At 47.7% G+C, this 15,691-nt stretch overlaps 1 protein-coding gene across 1 annotated transcript in view; it reads right to left on the bottom strand.

Moving 5' to 3' along the window:
• acsf3 (acyl-CoA synthetase family member 3) overlaps nt 1-5,017 on the bottom strand; it is a 31,954-nt gene extending 26,937 nt beyond the window's left edge. The window contains exons 1-3 of the mRNA XM_064312702.1: nt 4,938-5,017; nt 3,123-3,876; nt 1,446-1,601 (exon numbers count right to left, since the gene is read on the bottom strand). Of these exons, the coding sequence (XP_064168772.1) occupies nt 1,446-1,601; nt 3,123-3,809 (843 nt within the window). The 5' untranslated portion in view covers nt 3,810-3,876; nt 4,938-5,017. The remainder of the gene's footprint in view (nt 1-1,445; nt 1,602-3,122; nt 3,877-4,937) is intronic.
• Between the last annotated feature and the right edge of the window lie 10,674 nt (nt 5,018-15,691).

The following is a 15,691-nucleotide window of genomic DNA, read 5'->3' as shown; positions in this document are numbered from 1 at the left end:
CGCCCAGCCCTCCAGCAGCCCACGGGCCATCTACCCCCGACAAACACTCATTACTGCCCTCGGTTAGCACGTTAGCACTCCGCCGCGCCTGGCGCGCACTAAAGGAATTCGATAGGCACACCTGCACACTGGCGCACTCGGGGAAAGATGGACACGCGATAAATGAGCCTGGTTTCGCCACGGCGCTTGTGTGAGTGATCGGTTCCGTTTTATTCCATTTATCACCAACCTGAACCACCAAAAACCTGTCATCACCTGACCTAGGTAGAACTTTTTCCTGAAAGAACAACCGGTGAGACAGCGCTCAGACGTGAATAGAACTGAATGTTGCTATGCACGTCAAAAGAATGCTGAATATATCCTTGATGATGAAAAGAAATTCAACATCAAAATCATTTCTCATTCTTTCCAAAGGCAGACTTGATTGGAATTCCAGGCCATGTATGAACTGAAAGTTTTACACGTTCCTAAAAAAAAAAAACATTTCTATTAGCCTAAAGACAAATATCCCAATTTTCACCGATTGTCCTCTGCAGCCCTTACCTGTCAATCAACAAACTGACCCAATCATCCCCCCAGCGCCCGCCCTTTATTCCATTTAAATTCTCCCGGGCCCCTCCACCCTCTCTCGCCCCCAAATCCTGGACCATCATTCCTCAATGTCAGCCCATCGATTGCTTTGATTCTGAAGCCCTTACACTGAGCTGGCACGGTCAGACGCAGAGTCACAAAAGGCAATTCATCAAAGAGACTCGCGCTCCGTGGGTGACAGTGTAAGAGGGGGGTGGGGGGGTGGGAGGGGGGGGGACTCTGTAGTGGCCTGTCTCACAGATCTAACCTGCACTGTTGGCTCACCCCTGACCCGCCCAGCGCCCGCGCCGGTCCTGCAGGGGGGAGCCGGGGGCTGTCAGCACTCCCAAACTTATTGACGCGAGCCGTCCCACCAGCCTGCGCGGCGGCCGCAATTAGCGCCAACAGCTGACAAGTAACCGATAAGGCTGAGCGGCGGGCGCAGCCGCGGCCACATAGCCGGGGTCTTTAAAGCGCCCCGCCGCGGGGGTCCCGCGGGGGCCCAGGGACAGGAGCGCCGCGCCCACTCAAGGACAGGCGGCCCGCCAGGAACGCCCACGCAGAAACACCCAGCGCGCCGGCGGGCGAGGGACGCGTTTCTCACTGCTTCAGACGAGCTCGCCGGCGCACGTTACGACCGACTGCCTTTCTGACAGAGCAATGACAACAAGGACATTTTTTAAGGGCCTGACAAAATCACAGACAAGTTTATTTCCCAAATCAGAGACAGGCGAGACGCAATGCCTCGGGGAAATACTTCAGAGAAAAGTAGCCAAACTTTGAAAATAGGAAAAAAAAACAGTGAGCGTGCTGGTGTGTATTTGCATCCAACACAACCCGTGCCTGCTGGGTAAACGGCAGAGTGGCAGCTTTACCTTCTGCGGCTGAAATTCCGGCAGCATCAGACAGGTGGCGCCCACCCAGAGTGGACACAGCAGTTTGTTCACAACGCCGTGGACATGGTGGAGTGGCAGGGTGTGGAGAATGACATCGTCTTTGGACCAGCCCCACTCTGAGACCAGACACTGAACCTGAGGGACAGGGGACAGACAGAGTCCATTTCTATTTGAGCTACAGGACTGTACTGACCCAAGTCCTTGGTAAGAACTGATGACCTATCTCAAAAACATACTAAGAAAAACTAACTAGCAGTCCATGTCATCTTTGTTTTATACACAAAAAGTGGCAGAAAATTCATGATGTAGAAAACAGCAAATCGCATTTCTGACTGAGGTGCTATTGAGCAAAATGCTATTGAGTCAGAAAACTCTAGATTGAATTACTTAACTTAAAAAAACAGACTACTGTATATCATGCAGAAATGTCTCCCCTATTCTGCTTTTTAAAATTTTTTTACCCCAATTTCAATGAATCACCAGCTACGCCTGACTGAGATGTAGCTATGCCACCCACAGCCACGCACCAGGAGCACTGCGACTGACGGGCATGAACCCCGCCTCCGACAAACCAACCCACCAATCAGTGACTATTTTAGACCTACAGGACACACAGTGGTTACAGGAAAAAAAAAAAACAAGCGTCAATCAGAGGAAAGGCATATCTCTCACTGACGACAACTGGCAGCCTGTGGGCGTCTCCTGCTTCACGGGTAGGAACTAATTCAGCAGTCAGTCAATGAAGGCCGGCTGAGTTAACACACTGAGCCTGACGGGACTCAGAAGCCCCGCCCACCTCACAGTACACACAGGGTGCCACTCCTAACAGAGCCGCACAGGACTTCCCCTTACAGATCAGTCTTATGAAAGATGTAGTCGCCACAGGAAGTCCTTCGCCCTCCACCGCTGTATTTCCATTACGTTATTAGGCACAGCCAGTTAATTACTACACGCTCATAAATTCTTATCGTTAGTCAATCGATACATCATAAAGACGGCTCAGTCAGGAAAGCTTCCCTTTGAGGATAAAAACAGAATTTTATTATGCAAGATAGGGTGTAATAAATACAAACACAAAAGCACTGATCAAGGTAATGCCATTTAGATTCCCCCTCCTGAGCTAATGCTGTTGCAGATTGCCACATTAACAATGGTTTCTACTGCTCTGCTGGAAGTGTTTTTGCTGTAACCCTTCCTGTTGAAGCACTCAGTTTCAGAAACAGGGACTAAAGTCACACAACAAACCAGTTTCAGCTGGTTCAGACAGGGAGACAGCAGAGACAAGCGAAGGTAAAAATAATTATGGCTTGAAAGAACACAGAGGCCTCATGTTCTTTTTTTTCCCAAAATCATTCATTAATTCAAAGCCATTCATTAATTTAGAGATCAAATTTGTCGCTCCACTGGACATGCAGGTCACGTTTAACTGAAGATTTTCGAAAACAAATGCTTCCATTTAATGGAATAATCATGATAGTGATTCCAGAAATTCCCATATAATTAAATAATGGCAGCAATTATTAAAAAAACTCCCAAGCTCTCAAGTCAATATGCATGAGGCCAGTTTAAGCAAGTACTGGGTGAGCAAAGTTTGGTGAGTCTGGCATTCAAACCCCAAAGAAGTTTCTAGAATAAGTAAAGCGAGGGTCTCATTACCATCGCCTGCAGGTTTGTGTGTGTGCTGAGCACTCCTTTAGGCCTGCCTGTGGTGCCGCTGGTATAGATGATCATGGCCGGCCTGTCCGCCCAATCAGAAACGGAGAGCTCGGTCTGCGCCGTGCTCAGGGACAGCAGGCTGGAGGACGGGGGCAGCTGCAGGCAGGGCAGCCCCAGTTTGAGCGCCAGGGGCTCCAGGGCCTCGGAGTACGAGTGCCCCGCCACCAGCAGGGAACTCTGGGAGTCAGCGACGATGTACTCCAGCTCGCACGGGGGGTGCTTCCTGTAGAGGGGCACAGCCACACCCCCGCACATCCAGGAGGCCCACTGCGCCACCACGTAAGAGGCGTCGTTGGCACACAGGAAGGAGATCCGCTGGCCCTGGAGGTCCCCGGAGCCACAGTCCAGCGTCTCCTTTATCCTGTGAGCCAAGCCCAGGCTGCTGGCATACAGCTCCCGGTAGCTGTGGCTCCCGCTGGAGTCCAGGATCGCCAGCCTGTCCCCGAACCCCGGAGACCTGGTGAAGACGGGGGCGACGCTCCCGCCCACGGCTCGACGGCTGGCGCTGGAGGAGACGTACGCCCTCCTCAGGCCACCTGACAGAGTCCTCCTCAGCGCGGCGTTCCCCGCTGAAGCACAGGCACACTGCAGGCAGGAGGACCGGAGGGCTACACCTAGCAGCATCATGGCTGTGGCTGGTGGGTTCACACGCCGGTAGCCTCATTCACATGCCACCCATGAACCAAGCATGAACCTAATATAAAACACAGACAGCAGCAGGTGTAAGTGACTTATCCAACAATGAACCTCAGCACAACTGGGTCCCTGGGATTGCTCTGTGACAATACATTGACAAGTTCCTGCCTGTGCTGTATGGGATATGGACTTTTCGAGAGCAATACTGCAATGTTGCCTTCTCCAGTGGGAAAAATGAATTCTCAATTATTGGACGATTAACAAATAAAACATTTGTTTTGGGTAATTACTCATAAAAAGGTGTGTTCTGCTTAACTTTATTTTTTACCCCTCAAGAGATGTTCAGAACATTGAACATCTTCTGTCATTTGATTTGAACATTTTTCCAAAACAACAGTGATGTGCATTCTGGTGTGAAGGTGTCATGCTGTGCCCTTGGACCGCAGAGGGACCGCTCCTGCTGTGCCATTCTACCAGCATGACTGAGAACAAAGCAAGCAGGGAACATGACATGGGGCACTGGGCTATGCCCCCGGACATATGTCTAATACACCTCCCAAACTATTTTTACACTCATTACAAAGAGGGGAAATTCATACAAGAACAGCCTATAAGGTAAACGCAGCTAGCTTACATCTAGCTGATGAGAACTGCAATGTTGAAGAAGCTTCACTGCCTTCCCAGAGTTAAATAAAATAATAATAAATAAAACTCAAAATATACAACTCGTATCGTTGTTTTTATATCCTAGTCATCTGTACACACAAGTTAATCTGTGCAAAAGAAATAGACTAAGTTATCTACCAAGCAAGCTAGGTACACTGCAGACATGTTGTCTATTATGCCAGCTGGATTGCTGGTTCAAGGGGAAAAGCGCCGTTTGTGAAATGCAATAAAGACAAATGTGTTTTGTTCACTTAAATCTGTACAACACAGCTAAGTTGCATAAGTGGCTTTAGAGGGCAGACCCGTTTTGATAAGCAGCTAGTTTGCAACGACATTACAGATCTCTTGTCAACCAGCTAGTCTCGTGCTTTGCACACCAATATTATTTATCTCAACCAAAAGATAATATTAACAAACAATTTAACATTGATTAGGTAAAAGCATAAGACGCACCCATTCGTTAGAAGAGTCTTTCGTGACACATTTCACCTTACTGACAGAAAACCGTTTCAAAGTCTTTGGTACAACCACAAATAGGTTCCGGAAGGAAACATCGATTTTCCTTGGCAAAGTTCCGATATATATATTTTTTAAAAAACAAACGCAAGGTAGCCACGTGTGCCACACTGAACATGCATGTTGAATATGTTCATAATAACTATAAAAATGCAATTTTTTAAAATTTAAAATATAAAACCCGTGTAAACACAGATCGGCTGATTTGCTGCACTGACACGGTACACTCACGATTAAGCCTGCTTTCCACATACAGTACTGTAACTGTTGTTTTGTGTTTTTTTCTTCGCACATGACAGCTGTGTCAAGGACAGAGCACTTATCATTTCGTATGCTTTGCTACTTGTCAAACTAATTACTTTATTGAGCCATGTTTCTTTCTTCTGTGACTTCAATAATGGCACTCATTTGAAATTTTTCACATTTTCAGGATTCCTGAGAAGAGTGAACAGATCGTATTCAGACTGTCCCTGATTATTCAGACCATCAAGTCCTCCCAGTCACCACAAATAAATAGCTGAATAAACAGCGCACTTGAGTGGGGGAAAAAAACTGCAAGCCTGCCACTTCTTGATAAATTTGCACTGCATGTGCTGAGGAGCATCTCCACTCCTGTTGTGAACAAGATGTCACTTCAGCGGAGACAGTGGACAACAGAGAGTCAGGAGTGGGAATCTACAAAGCATCGATGGCGGAGAATCGCTGTTGGATGATTCTTGCTGGGACTCCTGCGTGCCAACTTGTTCTGGCATCGACTCACAGCGCGGGCACGCACAGCCACCAGCTGGCACTCGCGGGCCTCAGAAAAGAATTGTTCAGACATGGCACTCATTCAAAAAGTTTTCACTTCCCTGAACCCCTACGCTCTAAATGAGGATGGCATATTCCTGCAAACTAGGTGCTTTGTCTGAGAAAACTCCCCTCCAGTTTCGGAGTAGTATCGTCAAAGAGCATTCCCTCCATGAGCGAGGAGACACCATTCGAGAAGCTATCTTCAGATACTGCTTTAATCCTAAGATTTCACAACATAACACACTGGCACTACAAGAACTAAATATGCACAGTGTATTAACAGGGTGACGAAATGTGAACGAAATGCGGATCGAAGAAATTTTTGGATGTCTTCCATCGTGACACTTGGAAAATCTGCCTCAAATGTTTTCAACCGGAAATGACACAGCCTATTTATAGCGACGCAGGTCATCGTCGTCCTCGGCACATCAGACAACACACAGAAGATCCTTCGTTTAAGCCACTCAATAATACATATGGAGCCGCCCGGGGGACACAGACGGTGATGCACATTTGGACAGAAAGGCAACCTGGTGAGCAGACAGTTGGCGCTCGGTTTCCCCGGGCTGCCAGCCAGCGGCATCTGAGCAAGCCGCGGAGAGAGAGAGCGGGCAATGCGGCCGGCAGCGGGCGCCAACGGGCGCCAGCATCTCTGCGTTTTGGCTCGATCCACCTCGAAAGCATCAGAGAGAGACAGAGAGAGAGAGAGAGAGAGACAGAGAGACACCTCCTCTTCCGTGAGAGGGAGCGAGCGGAAAGCGGAAATCGTCAGAGTGCCAGAACATGTGTGGGGTTGGCGCCAGATGAGAATGTCTTGGCAAGCTCCCCGCTCCCCCCTTGCCCCACTAGGAACACATGGCATGTCGATGGCATCTGGGCTGCGTTGACTCTCAGCAGCTGCGCTTTGTCTTTGCCAGTTGGGACACTTGGCACCGCTACTTCATCAGCTACCTGTGGCTGTCCTGTGTGAGGATAGGGGGGATGAATAATTCTGAGCTGCAGCTGCAAATTTGACTTTTTTCCAAAACATACAGTACAGCATATGTGGGCCCGCCTTACTCCGCTCATGTACTTAACCATCTATCACTATGCCCATTGGGTGGATGCTTCCCTCACTCGGTACACTGACGCAGAGGGTGATACAGTTTGTGGGTTGACTACAGGTGGAGGAGAAGTACCTTTCTGCAGTTTGGAATGATGCCAGCCTCAGAACTGACTTGGATTACATTAGAATTTCCAAGAGATTACAATTTTCATGGTTGATTCCTTAAAAGAATAAATTGCTTGGAAATAGTGCTGTTTGGAAAATGACAAGTAACCATGGTTTTTTTTTTTTTTTTTTTTCAAGGCTGGAAAGGAGTTTGAATGCTGAAAGAAATGGAATTACGTATTGGAATTACAGGAAGTGAGCAAAGATGAGTTCACTCAGGATACAGCACGAGTTGTCCTTGCTGTCCGTTTTTTGTTGCAGTGTTCTTACTTCAGCTCTAATTTTTTTTTAAAGGTCCTGCTTCTATATGTTTTGATAAGATCAATAAGGGCCCGAATCTGTGAATATGGCTTGCACTGAAAGGTACCTACTGGGCCATCTCCCAAAGCCTGAAGCATGCCTAGCTTCAGCATGTCATTCCCCCAAGGCGATTTCAACATATACGTCAACTGCTAAGGATACAGTTTGCATCCAAAGATGATGTCAGTCATTTTTGTAAAACATGACTTACAAAGAACCCCTGAACCTCTGAAATGCAAGGGAACTTTTTAATTAACTATGACTTAATGCTCTGTATAAGGCCCTTACAGTCTCTCGCATTAACCCCAGCATATGACACTAAAATCCTGTAAGGGTGAGTGGGTTTGCCTAAACTTCATGTTCCATTGTTTTGAAGTGATCCAGACATTCTTTGAATTTCTGAGCCTGGGGTTTGCCTAAGATGGATTTATAGTTTTTCTCTCTTTTTTTCTGCAGTAAGAACATTTGTAGGCAAACAGATAATTTCTGTTACCATTCAAAGGCTGCTTTTTTCCCTGCCGAAAGTGACCCGTTGGGATTTTTCTCCATCTGTGGCAGGCTGACCCAGTTTAGCCCACGGCCACATCCAACTGTTCCGCGTCCCAAACATATGTGCTCTGGCAGGGGGATAAGCGATCATCACGGCGAGAGGCTGTGGAACGCGCGCTGGAGATATGACACTGGACCCGTCGAGCTTCTGCCTTCCTTCAGCATATGTCACCGGCACCCCCAGGAATTGCAGACTGGAAACGGATACAAGAAACAGCTCTGCAGAGAGGCTGAAATCATTTGTATAGGGCTGTGTGTGTGTGTGTGTCTATGTGTATGTGTGTGTCCGTGTGTGTGTGTGTGTGTGTGTTTGGCCTTGACATACAAGGATCACACTATTGAAAGCGTACTCCCCTGACTGACCTGTGACACTGTGAGGAGGGGGAGCTCTGGCAGATGGTAATATCTGGCAGAAAAAGCAGGGAATCGACTGGGTAGTAGAGCAGCTTACCGGCTCGAACATCGGTACTGGACGTTTCGCACATGCCCCGTATGCTGTGTGTGGATGGTGTCAGTGCAGAGGGCTAAGGCCACGGGGGACCTGGGTGTGCGTGACACACATACGGGAGGGCATGCTGCCAACGGGGACAGGCCGTGGCCGCTGTTCGGGGTCCTCCGCGGCCTCGTTTATGGAGCGTGTAACTCGGCTGCCTGTGACCTTACCCAATGACGCGACTCAATCTGAATGGAAATGGCGCGAGGGTGCCGGGCTGACGGCTGGCGCCACGGCAACACTGAGGGAGAGATTAAAGGTGACTTGATGAATGGAGGTGATGGTGATAACAGTGAAGGTGAGCACTCCAGTTCCCCCCCAGCCTGCATGCTGACTTTGGGCCTGTTTCACTGGCTATTAAAGGTTTGAAGGCAGGCTGCGCCTGCTGATAGGTTTCCCACTAATGAGTTATTGATCCCTTTCTTTTCCTTCAACTTCCATCCAAGGCAACAGAAACAATCCGATTGGAAAAGGCAGACAATTAAGACTTTCGCAATCTGACTTTCAGACAGTGTAGTCTTTTAGAACTGGGGCATTACTTCAGGCCCATGATAAAGATCTGCCTTAAGAACCATTTTAGGCTTTGGGCTGTTCAGGTTCAGGCTTACTGCAATCCACACAGATCTCCCATGCTATATTCCTTGGATCGCTTATTAAACTCTCAAAGTTCATTCTTGGCTTTTTATTAAATAATTATGGTTTTTATGCTTGTTAGCACATTGCTGGTTCACATCATATGGACATGGAAGAAGGGGCTGTCAGCACCAACTCACTCACTCTTCTTTTCTCACATCCTAGCCCCCCTCCTAATTCTCTTTGTACACAGCTTGGCATCTGTACGGCTCTCCGTTTCCCTCTCTCTCTCTGCCTCATCCGTCCTTCCCCCCGGTGTTATCTCCATCTCCACGCTACGAGCCTGTCACGGTGCCATGGTGGTGTGTTCACACAGAGACAGCGCCATATGCTGTCTAGCCTCCCTGGGAGGGGACGGCAGCCGCCACAGGCGTGCTGCAGCGCCGCGCTCTCCCATGGATGATGGGTGCTTTCTCAGTCCAGTGGCCAGCCTGCCGTGGGGGAGGGGGAGGAGGAAAAGGGGGGTCTGGGGAAGGACAATTCCCCATCCAGGGTGTGAGTCTGTGGGCTCCACATCATCTATGAATAATTTTGAGATATCAAGCTTTATCATTTTCAAGTCCCATATCATAGCATTTTTGTGTGAAATTTATGTTTAAAATGTTTTGAAAAGAAATTTTAGGTGTTCACTCCTGTTTAGCCATATAGAAGCAAGGCATGACAAAAAACAATTTAAATGTAAACATTTAACATTTATTAAACTCAAAATATCATTTTTATTTTTCACGAGACTTCATATCCCAACAATTCTCTCTGATTCTCTCCCATCAGACGATCTCATTCTGTCTGTAGCAACCCTCCTCCAACCTCCCCTGTTAATGAAGAGGTAGCGCTCAGCAGTAACTGTGACCTTGATGTTGGCTTCTAGGCTAGCTCTGTTTTGTGTGTTTTTCGTATGACCCGGTAGAAGGGGGGGGGGGAGGACCTCTCCTTCCAGGCATATTCAGAGTGTCAGCAGGAGGCTGTTCTGTTCTCGGTGAAAGCAGGTAAGGTCACCGTGCCGCTCATAAACAGCACGGAGACGGCAGAGACGCCGTCGACCTTGTGCTGCGCAGCCCTGTCAATGGATCCACAATGAGGCGGATAATACGCCTCGAAAATAATTTGTCAGATGATAGCGGACGCTAATATTTAGAGCTCACAGAACTCGATTCCTGAAGAGGCTCTGAACTTTTTTGAACTATTTTTCTCTAATGTTTACCCAGGGGGGACGCGTCCGATGGTGGGGGAGAGGGGAGGGAGGGGGGGGGTCGGGAGTCGTGTTCTGAATTCATCTTCCCCGGGTGTTCGTTTCCACTTTGCATTTCAAGCAGAGAGGTTTAATACTCAGCTAAATCGCAGGAAGGATTGTTAGGCACGCGTGTTATTAATTTTTTTAGGTCCCACAGCGTCTGTATGAATCTTAATGCTGCTGACTGGGCCGGTGCATGATTGACTTTCTTTAAAATATGAAGAAGCTCGCTGGAAGCACCCAGGGTCATTAGCTGAAAAGTGGGCACAAATCCCTCTCTGAGGCAGCCCGGCTTCACCGTGTTAAATGTGCTTCTAAAATATTCATAATCATACACACACATACACGGCACACTGGGGAGCAGGAGGAGAAAATCAATATTCAAATGTATTCCTGTTTTCATGTGTGGTTAATTATCTGTGCTTCTTAAACCGTGAAGTTTGTGAACAGATGAAGAGTATCTTTCTCTGTGTGAAAAGGTGCAACATATTCCAAGCTATTGCCTTTGTTGAGAGTTGTAACTGTAAGCATTTTAATAATGTAGATAATATAAATAACTAAATATTATTCCAGAAAAAGTAGTTGTACCCAGTTGCCTTCTGTTATGGGTAGCAGCCACATATGTTTGCGATATCATATTTGTAAACTGAACCCTTTCCAACTTCATAGTTGTTTCCCTTCGCCTTTCCAATTCTTTATGAAAGACTGAATGTTGATGGCTTTTCAGCTTTCTTTGCATTACGTGTGTTGGGAAGATTATTTCAGGACAATGCAGCAGGTTTGTAAAGCAGGGCAGGGTTGTGGGGCATAGGACAGGATGGTACACCATGCAGCAGCAGTTAAAGGCTTAAGGGTGAAAGGCCAACACTGAAGCTTGACTGGCACTTCATCTGTTGTGAGGCAAACTCTGTTGTGTAGTCCCTCTAGAAGCTCTCTCCTGACACTCTGTTCAGACTGTGCGCTTCAGCTGGACCTCCCCTGCCCAAACTGAACTCCTGCTTTTTTTAGTGAGTTAATATACAGGGTGTGTGCGTGTATGTGTGTGTCTGTGTGTGTGTGTGTGTGTGTGTGTGTTTGTGTGCATGCGTGTATGCGTGTTTGTGTGTGTGTGTGTGTGTGTGTATTTTTGGAGGGTGGAGGAATACCACATGGCCACATGGTTCCTCTTAGAGGAGATTGGTTCCAGCATGCTGCCTGGCTTTCATTGTGCAATCACTGCTCTGCACTTCCTGCACGGTGTTTAAAGCCCACAGATTACCCATTGGGGAGCTCCACTTCCAGTCAGAAAAGGGCAGCTGAGTACAGTGAAGGGCCTAAATTCACAGGGAGAGGCTGTGGACTGGGCGGAGACTGCACTGCAAGCCAAGGCAGGCGAAATGCTCCACACAAGCCCATTGTTTTAGGCACCGTCAAATAATGAGAGAAATGCATGGTATGTCAAACAATCAGACACACAAGATGCACAATCTGTGGTATACCGTGACCGTTTACTTTGCGATGTTTAAAGTATTTATAGTGACGATTATGTTTCCAGGACAGTACCCGCATAATGTGTGCTATATATAGTTGCTGAAATGGAAGAGGAGTTTGGTTACCGGCCTATCAAAGGGTGGAACATGTGCGAGGCAGGTGCTGGGATGGGATATGCCTAAACAATCATGCTAATGCATAAAAGATGTCTGCCTAATTGAGGCCTCTTTATAATAGTGCTGCTGTTAACAATGGCTCATCAATGGCAGATGTGACTGGGGCAATAAAATTAGAAGCACGGGGAACAATGCAATAGGCAAAACAAAAGAAAGTGAGGAGAATGCGCAGGAGGAGGAGGGGGTTGGGGGGGTACACAGACCCCAGCAGAATCCTGCCTTCCCTACTTCCCCACCTCATAGTTTATGGTCCTCATTTTCAAAGCAGGGACAAACCCCAGGGAAAATCAGCACTCAAGGAAGGCCTTCTCAGACAGCTCCTTTGAGTCAGGTGTGTTTTTTTAAGAGCCGCCACATCAATGCTGTGCAAGACTCTCAGTGGGGACTTCAAAAGAACAGCCCATGTTTGTGCGTCCCAGGTGACGATGATGATGAGGCACAAGCGCACTGTACGTTTAACACGAGCAGAGGATTATCAGTGTGGGCCTGACTGTGCTGAGCAGACTGAGCCCTGGCGTGCTGGTGACTGGCTCACATCTGGAGCGCCCCCTGTGGGGCACAGAGGGGGGCACGGCTGGCATGACACAGAGGGCCCTGGAAGACCGAGCTGGATCTCTGACTGGGCAGAGACATGCGTGTTCCAGTCGCTCCAGCTACACAGACTGACTCGGTGGAGAGCAGCAACACAATCCCAGCTGGCTCCAGTCATTGGCTGGAGAGACATTTTTTAGTGTAATTATACCACGCTGAGATCAACCCAGAGGCCATTCCTCAACCACAGAAATGTGTGCCTTCCAAGCTTTACACTGCCGTGCAATCAAACCGTTTAAATGGATACAGTGCATGACACGCTTGTCTGGGCTGATGCAACTCTCTGCCTTTTAGGATGTAACATTAAACATCTCTGTGGCATTTACACTTGAGCTTATCTCAATGCGTATTGATCATTTTTTTTATGTGGCAGCATTGCAGTTTGGAGGATTGGGAAGCACCGCAACTGTATTGGTCCATTAGGAGACTATTAAAACAGTAGCAACTTGCACTTAATGATTATATAGGGCGGAGAATCAAAACATTCGATATGAACGGTGCCTGGAACGAGGCATTAAAAAATGCACATGAAGCTCTCATCTCCAGTGAATACTGCACAAAAATTATTTATTAAAATGTAAAACAGCCTTTTGAAAAATGGTCGACGGTGGATAGAAGAGGGCTATAATTGATGAGTTCAACAGGGAGGTTCAAGGGGTTCCTGTGTGATTAACATAGGTAGATTCTTCAGTAGTTCCTCAATATGGGGATGTATGCTATCATCGGACTGTATATTGATTCATCTCTGCGACTGAGCCAGGCCCCCCCCCCCCCCCAAAAAAAGATAATTTCTTTACATTTATTTGGCAGCTGCTTTTATCCAAATGCATTTTTAAAAAGCGATGTACAATAAATGCATACCGAAGGTCATTGGAACAACTCATTATGAAACAGTTATTCATAGCCATGAACACATTAAGTCCAGATCACACAGTAAGCATAGGCTAGGTCAGATAGTTTCGGTAAGTCAAACTAGGAGACATGACAACGAGCTACAACATCAAGATAATGATACAAGTGCAATATAAATGCTGGATGGAGATACAAGTGTAACATGAAAGTACTACAGGAACAAGATACATGTCATAAAATCCTAGATTGGGAGTTCCCTGCAAAGTAGTGATCGTTAGCCTAGGTATAGTCTCTAGAGATGCATCCTCAGACCATGGCGGAAGATGGGTAATGACCGAGTGGTTAGTAGAGGAATGGGGAGTTGCTAAATCCTCTGTGATTGGCCTGATGGACTTTAAGCAAAAGTGGTTGGTTTTAAATACTCATTGGTATTTCTATCTAGGGTGTGCCTGCTACATGAACTTCTAGATAGTGCCAATATCTGTGGTATTGCATGGAAATTCTGTCCCTCGCCCTACTCACTTTTTGACCCTTACTGATGGCCCTACCTTGACCTAACCTGGACTCAGTTTCCTTCTTCCTGTTGACAAAAGCACAGGAACAGCTGCACATGTTGTACCTCATCTCCAAGGTCAAAAAACAGCCCAAATTATGTACTGTGACTTTGAATGTTCGGAAAATCGCTGGTAATTGGAAACGTGCTATTGGGAAAGTAATAGCAGTGATACTCAGTATGCTGAACACGGTACAACCATGAAAGTGTCATTATAATAGAAAATGATACAACCCATATGCCTCCATCAATACACAAGGGCCAGACCATGGACCCACCTCAAAACAGCTTGTGTGGCGGTTCTAGCTTGGAAGTATAATGCGTAAAACAAGGTTATTACGAGCACCTTGTCAGAGAAAAACATTGGTCTGGGAGGTAAGAGATCCTGGTAATGTGCAGGCAGGTTTGGTCTGGACATGCCCTTTCTTTACTGGGGGACTGTGAAATCAGAAATTAAACGGCTCAGCATCTTGGAGCAATTCAGTCCAATGAGTCATTTTCTCTCCTAATTGTTTGTTTATTGGTGCCTCTTCAGAAGCAATATTGTCAAGCGTTTCATGGCTCTGTGAAGACAAAGTGTATGCTAGAGGTCACATGGGCTCAAGAAGACAGAGGAGCTCTGTGCCTGAAGAGCGTGGTGTGGGGGGGAGGGGTTGCTGGGAGAGGGGCGGGGTAGTCAGCTGTGCCAGGACTGTGTGTGTGTGTGTGTGTGTGGGGGGGGGGGGGGGGCAGGTGTGCCTACATGAGGATAAGGAGCTCAAAGAATGGCTGGTCAGTTGGTCAACTGGTCAGAAAACATAGGACCGGGGGGTGTGTAATGACATGGAATGCCAGTAGCTGTGTTATGACATGGAGCACTGGTTCTTAAACTTTTTAATATCGGAACATAAATTTAAAATACTTTTTAGTATCAGGACCCAAATAAAAAATTTAGTATCTTTCAGGGACCCACAAAATGTGCATTCTCACATAGCCTTGTGGACTGTAGACTCATTCCAGGACCCATCTCATACACTACCCACGACCCAACACTGACATGGACAGACCGCTGGGTGTATTATGAAATGGAGTGACCAGTAGGCGTGTAATCACACAGAGAGCATATGCACTACAGTAACTAGCAGCTGAGACCATGACCCCTTTGACCCATTGACCTCATGCAATCAACGTGCCCCCAGCATGCCGGCGGGACCTGACTGGACAACCTCTGAAACTGACCTCAACAGTTAGCGTCAAATCCATATGATACAGTGCTGGAAACAGAATGTACTCTTGCTGAGGACTGAGTGAAAGACAGCAGAGTTGCATCTGAGGGAGGTGGTGGGCATTGCTTCATTTCCGATGCCCACAGTCGTATTGATCTGGTTAATGTAATCCCAGTCAAACTGCCTAAGCATAGGTATTGTCCATTAAAAGCAACCCTCTCTCTCCCTCTGCCCCGGCTGTACATATGCCATCTGTCAGCCCCCCGCCCCCCCACTCTGACCCCCCCATCCCATGTGGCCCTCTGCAGCCCCGTAATGAGGGGATTAACCGTTTGCGGTCTGGAGAGAAAGAGGGGGGGGGCGGCGGCGGCACTGAAGCGGGTCAGCGGTGGTCCTGGGGCGGCAGAGATCCACACGGGGGCAGGTCCGTTATCAGACGCTCATTGTTCTCTTACCCCCACCCCCACCCCCGTCCCCCCACCCCCACCCCAGGCTCTGATGACACTGCTGACTGACAGCTGCTTCCTGTGCCCAGCCGGAGAGCAGGTGTGATCTCATAACAAGGGGAGAGGCGCCGTTTTAATCAGACGCCCCTGGTGCTAACGAGGGCGAAACATAAATGATGGCGTCGTCGTC

The sequence above is a fragment of the Anguilla rostrata genome, chromosome 16 (assembly GCF_018555375.3).
Source record: "Anguilla rostrata isolate EN2019 chromosome 16, ASM1855537v3, whole genome shotgun sequence".
Lineage (NCBI taxonomy): Eukaryota > Metazoa > Chordata > Actinopteri > Anguilliformes > Anguillidae > Anguilla > Anguilla rostrata.
The sequence above is the reverse complement of the archived record's forward strand: the minus strand, read 5'-3'. Positions and strand labels throughout refer to the sequence as shown.